Below are 4,805 nucleotides of genomic sequence, written 5' to 3' on the forward strand. Positions count from 1 at the left end.
AATTGTCTCTATGAAAGAGGAATGCCTAGTTCATTAAGGTAGGGACATTTTTAAAATTAAGGGAGAATGTGTGTGATTCAATTGAGTCACAGTTTCCTTTTTCTTGGTCCCTAGTACAGCCCCTCACCTTGACAGCCCGTGATAAGTTAAGAATCTGGATCCAGGGCCACAGGCCCATTGCTATCACGGGGTAAGCATTTCAGAACCCAGGACTTTGTTAAAAGGACAATCACCAGGCACTCTGGGAGGTAGAGGTGCAAGGTCATTTACCCTCAGGAGTTTGAGACTAGCCTGAGTAAAAGTGAGAGTTCATCTCTGCTAAAAACAGAAAAATTAGCCAGGTATCAGGATGGATCCCGGTAGTCCCAACTACTTGCAAAGCTGAGGCAGATCGCTTGAGCCCAGGAGTTTGAGGTGGCAGCAAGCTATGATGATGTCACTGCACTCTAGCCAGGGTGACAGAGTGAAACTCTTATCTCACGAAGAGTTAGACTAGTCAGAGTGGCTAGTTTCAATTCCAGGCAAACACTAGTATCTATAACCCCCCCCCCACACACACACACACACAGGCAGACCAGTCTGGTAACTGTTTGGGGGTTTTCACTTCCTGTGTAGGGTGTGTTGAATCTCCTACTGTGAGTGTCAAACAAACCAAGACAACCAATGCACTGTGTATTTGCAGACACAACCAAGGGGAGTCTCCTCCAGGGATTTTCCAGTGAAGATGAAGTCTAAAACGAGATCAAAGTCCAGCCGCATCTAAACCCAGTGCCTCCAGATTTTCCATAATCACAGACTACCTTATGTGGCCTACAGACAGAGTTAAAAAAAAAAAAAAAAAAGCCTAAGACCTGCATGAAAATATAAACAGAACCCTATTCCTTAGTCATGGTCTATTATGTTCTTATGCTTGGTTTTGGGGAGGACACATGGGTCTTATTAATGAAAAATTAATTTGGAAAATAAGAACAGAAGTATCATCCAGATATGTATAATGTGTGTCACGTCTTTGAAAGCACAGCCTTCAAATATTTGCCAGAGAGGGTGAGAAAACAAGACCATCCTTATTCCCCAATGGCCACTCTCTTGCTCTAGGTTTGCTTTGTGGGTTTGAGTTGCAAAACTAAGACATTATAGAGGGGAGAAGCAATGTCACAACACAGTCTTTCTGATATGACCGGTCCTAAGCCCTCTGGTACAGCTGGGGCTCAAGAGAGACTGGTTTTATACAAGTTGCCCTAATAGAATTATACCTACGATGGTTATAATCCATTTGATATGCATAGATCTAATGTAAACAAGAAAATTAACTACCCAGCATGTATGTCCCATCAAACAGAACGAAAATATTGGCCAGACTCAGTAGCATTTAATTCGAGGCTAAATGATTCAAGGCTACAAAGGCCAGAAGTTTAATAATAGTAATGTTAAAACTGACAAGGCTGGGCAGTCTCCTCCGGAATTCTACCAGATGTCTATCAGGTGTCCCATCTGAGTCCAGAGCCAAATGGCCTTGAGTAAAATGGTTTGCTATAGAGAAAGTATTCTACATTCTGTTCATAGGTCTTTGAAGGCAGAAAATAAAATGCATGGACATTTCACCTAACCCGAATTTATACCTTTTTTATTTATTAATTTTTTTTTTAGAGACAGAGTCTCATTGCATTGCCCTCTGTAGAGTGCTGTGATGTCACTGCTCACAGCAACCTCCAGCTCTTGGGCTTCAGTGATTCTCTTGCCTCAGCCTCCCAAGTAGCTGGGACTACAGGCGCCCACCACAACACCCAGCTGTTTTTTGTTGCAGTTTGGTGGGGGCCAGGTTTGAACCCGCCACCCTTGGTATATGGGGCCGGGGCCCTACTCACTGAGCCACAGGTGCCGTCCATATACCTATTTTTTTAAATAAAATGTTCTTCCAAACAAATAAAAAAGATAAATGTTCTTTCCAAGACTACATAAATTACAGTTGTTTCCTGGATGCTGACCCTGTTCCTAGTTCTTCCCTAGTAACTCTGTTCTAATGTGGTATCTTGTTACAAGGTTTGCCTTTCCTCACCAATAGAAACTTCAAGGGTGGGCTAGTAATTCTCTTGCAATAGTAGAGAGTGAGCAATCTTCCTGGGACTGTTTTAGGCATGGGGGAATCATGCCCTTCTGCTTCCCCTAAGCAACGGCATGGACGCTGATATTTTGTCCTCAGAGATTGAGACTGCCTGGGCCTTGGGTGGAGGTACTGGATGGTGAGGGGTGAACATCCCCAGCCTGCTTGTCAACGTCATGCTTTCCCGAACTATTCCTGAAGGAATTAAGGAAAGCCTTTGCTGACACAAAGCATCCATGCCTCTGGAACTAGCGCGTCCATCCCCTAAACATTTAAGTTCTACGATTCCAAATCGGTGCAGAAGATAGTTCCAGAGCGGCTGCACTCAAAAGTTAAAAATCCCTCTGGTTTTACTAAATCAGACTTTACTGCCTTGTACGCCTCTGAAAACGTTCTAATACGCCTCCCCTATCCAACCACTGCCGTAAATCAGCCTTGCCTCCAGCGCAGACCAAATGCTCTGGTCGATTGTCACGTCTCTAATCTCACACTAAACTAACTCACAGCAGAAAGAAACAAACGACCCTAGCAGGGCGCCACAGCTGTTGAACTGCAGGTACATTTATTTCTCTAGGAAAACCAGAGACACGTGTGCGGCCCTTTATTCCGGCGTTTCTGGGAGCGCGTTCGCCTCCACCAGGCGCGCGCTCACACTTCGACACAAGGCACACAGCTGGGGACCAAGTTTCCTCTCCCTGCAGAGAAACCTATTCTCAGTATCGCGGATCTGATCCACCTGGTTCCCATCCCTGGTACGCACGCCTCCTCCAAGCACACACGTGGGCAAGCGCATTCAGGTGGTGCTAGGAGGAGGGCGGGAACTCGCAGAGGTGGAGAAGGCCAGAGACGAGGGAATCTCTAAGATTCTGGAACGCGGAGAGAGAAGGGCAGCGGGTAAAGGAATGGAAAGAAGGCTAAAGGGGAGAGGTGGAAGGGGCCGCTCACCCAGGGTTTTGACAGCGATCTGCCTGGTTAGGGGCGGCGGCAGGTTGATGCACACTAAGTCCACGTCCTGATGCAAAAGCACCTCGTCAATGCGGCTAGTGTAAAAGGGGACGCTCATCTCCTTGGCCAGCTCCTCTGCTTCTTCCTGCGTGCGGCCCCACAGCGCCTTCACCGCGAAGCCCTCGTCTTTCAGCAGTGGGATGATGACACGGGCCGTGAGGCTGGTGCCGAACACGCCCACCCCGGGAAGCATGGCTGCTCAGGTCCGCCCGATTCTGCTGCTTCTCCGATTTCCAGTCGAATACCCGCACACACACCCCTCCAGCCAGTCCTGCACCCCGCCCGTGCAGCCTACCTAGCCGTGGTGCGCCAGCCGCGGTGCACCAGGCAAGGCGCCCGGGTGCCAAGAGTGCACCGAGCTGCGGGCGGAGCAAGCTCGGGCCGCCTCAGTATGGTGACTGCTGCAGTGTCCGCCACGCGGGGCTCCCGTCCTTCCCGGAGGCGACGGCAAGGACCCCCCTTGGGCGCCGGAGGCCCGGAAGTCCCGCCGAGTCCCGGCTCAGTCGGCGCTCCCGCCGCAGCGCCGGCCAGCTGCGAGCTCCCGGCCAAGGCCGCTCCATGGCCAGCTCATCCCAGCGTCCACGCGGCCACAGCCCGGGACCGACTATCTCCTGCGTCGTTTCCGCAGCCAGCGAGTCGCTAAGACGAACCTCTTCTACACCCTGCCCAGAGCACCGACCCGCTGGGCTGCAGAGTCCCCTTTCTACCCCGGCCTCCGCTCGGAATGAAATAATCCCGCGGCCAGCAGGAGGCGGGCTAAGGATGTGGATCCCGAACGGCAGCGCGGTAGCGGTGGCCACGACCCGGCACCAGCCCCCTCATTCTGCTGCCATGTTCGCCAGCAGCGCGGCTCGGGCGGCCTCGGCCCCAGGCCGGCTCGGGCTCCAGGATCCCGCGGGGACCAGGGCGGAGTTGGCGAGTTTGGCTGTCAGCGGCCAGTGTTCCTGCACCGCCCTCGCCGTAGCGCCGCGCGCCATTGGCCGCCGCGCGCCGCCCCCGCCCCCGCCGCCGCCAGCCCCCGGTGCGCGCTGCGCCCGGGCCCAGGAGCCCGGCCGACTCCTCCCCGGCCCCGCCTCACTCTCCTGCCCCTCCGCTTCTTCCCTTTCTTTGCCCTCACCATCTCCCTCTCCTCCTTGCCTCGCTCCAAACCCCGCCCCAAGCAAGCAAATAAATCTATCAAGGCTAGGCGCGTCCTAATGCGTTGGTCTCCTGTCCCTTGGAAGAGATCCCCGGACACCCGGACCCAGGAGAGACCGGGGGGAACCTGGCGAGGTGTGAATAGCGGGCACTTGCAACCTCCGCTCCGGGAGCATTCCCCACGTGATGAGTACCATACTAACACCCTTCCAGGCATTCTCCCTTTTAGTCCTCGCACCAACCCTAAGGTTATTGAAAACCCATTTTGTCAGTGATGATGTAAATAAGCCCCAGGGAAGCGAAGGGACTTGTGCAAGGTGACATAAGTAAGCAACAGGCATGGGATTGGAACCCAGGCTTCAGAGTCTGGGCGCTGGGCCGTGGAGTTCTCCGGTCTCCTGAGCGAGCTTGCTCGCACCGTGCGCCACCCCTCCGGTCGCGCACGCACAGTTCAGCCGCAGTCCTCGCGACAAGTCTAGTCTCAGCAGGCTCTGCTCCCCCACACCATAGGCCCCCGCCTGCTTAGACATTGTTGCGTAGGTGGCAGCGGCGGGCAGGGGTC

The 4,805-nt window shown here is 53.3% G+C and overlaps 1 protein-coding gene across 1 annotated transcript in view; it reads right to left on the reverse strand.

Annotated features, from left to right (window-relative positions):
• Nucleotides 1-3,914, reverse strand: part of GFOD1 (glucose-fructose oxidoreductase domain containing 1) — a 114,591-nt gene extending 110,677 nt beyond the window's left edge. The window contains exon 1 of the mRNA XM_003788313.3: nt 3,047-3,914. Coding sequence (XP_003788361.1) covers nt 3,047-3,299 — 253 coding nt within the window. The 5' untranslated portion in view covers nt 3,300-3,914. The remainder of the gene's footprint in view (nt 1-3,046) is intronic.
• Nucleotides 3,915-4,805: the final 891 nt, after the last annotated feature.

Source organism: Otolemur garnettii, unplaced genomic scaffold (assembly GCF_000181295.1).
Source record: "Otolemur garnettii isolate 467f Iridium unplaced genomic scaffold, OtoGar3 scaffold00026, whole genome shotgun sequence".
In the NCBI taxonomy this organism is placed as follows: Eukaryota; Metazoa; Chordata; class Mammalia; order Primates; family Galagidae; genus Otolemur; species Otolemur garnettii.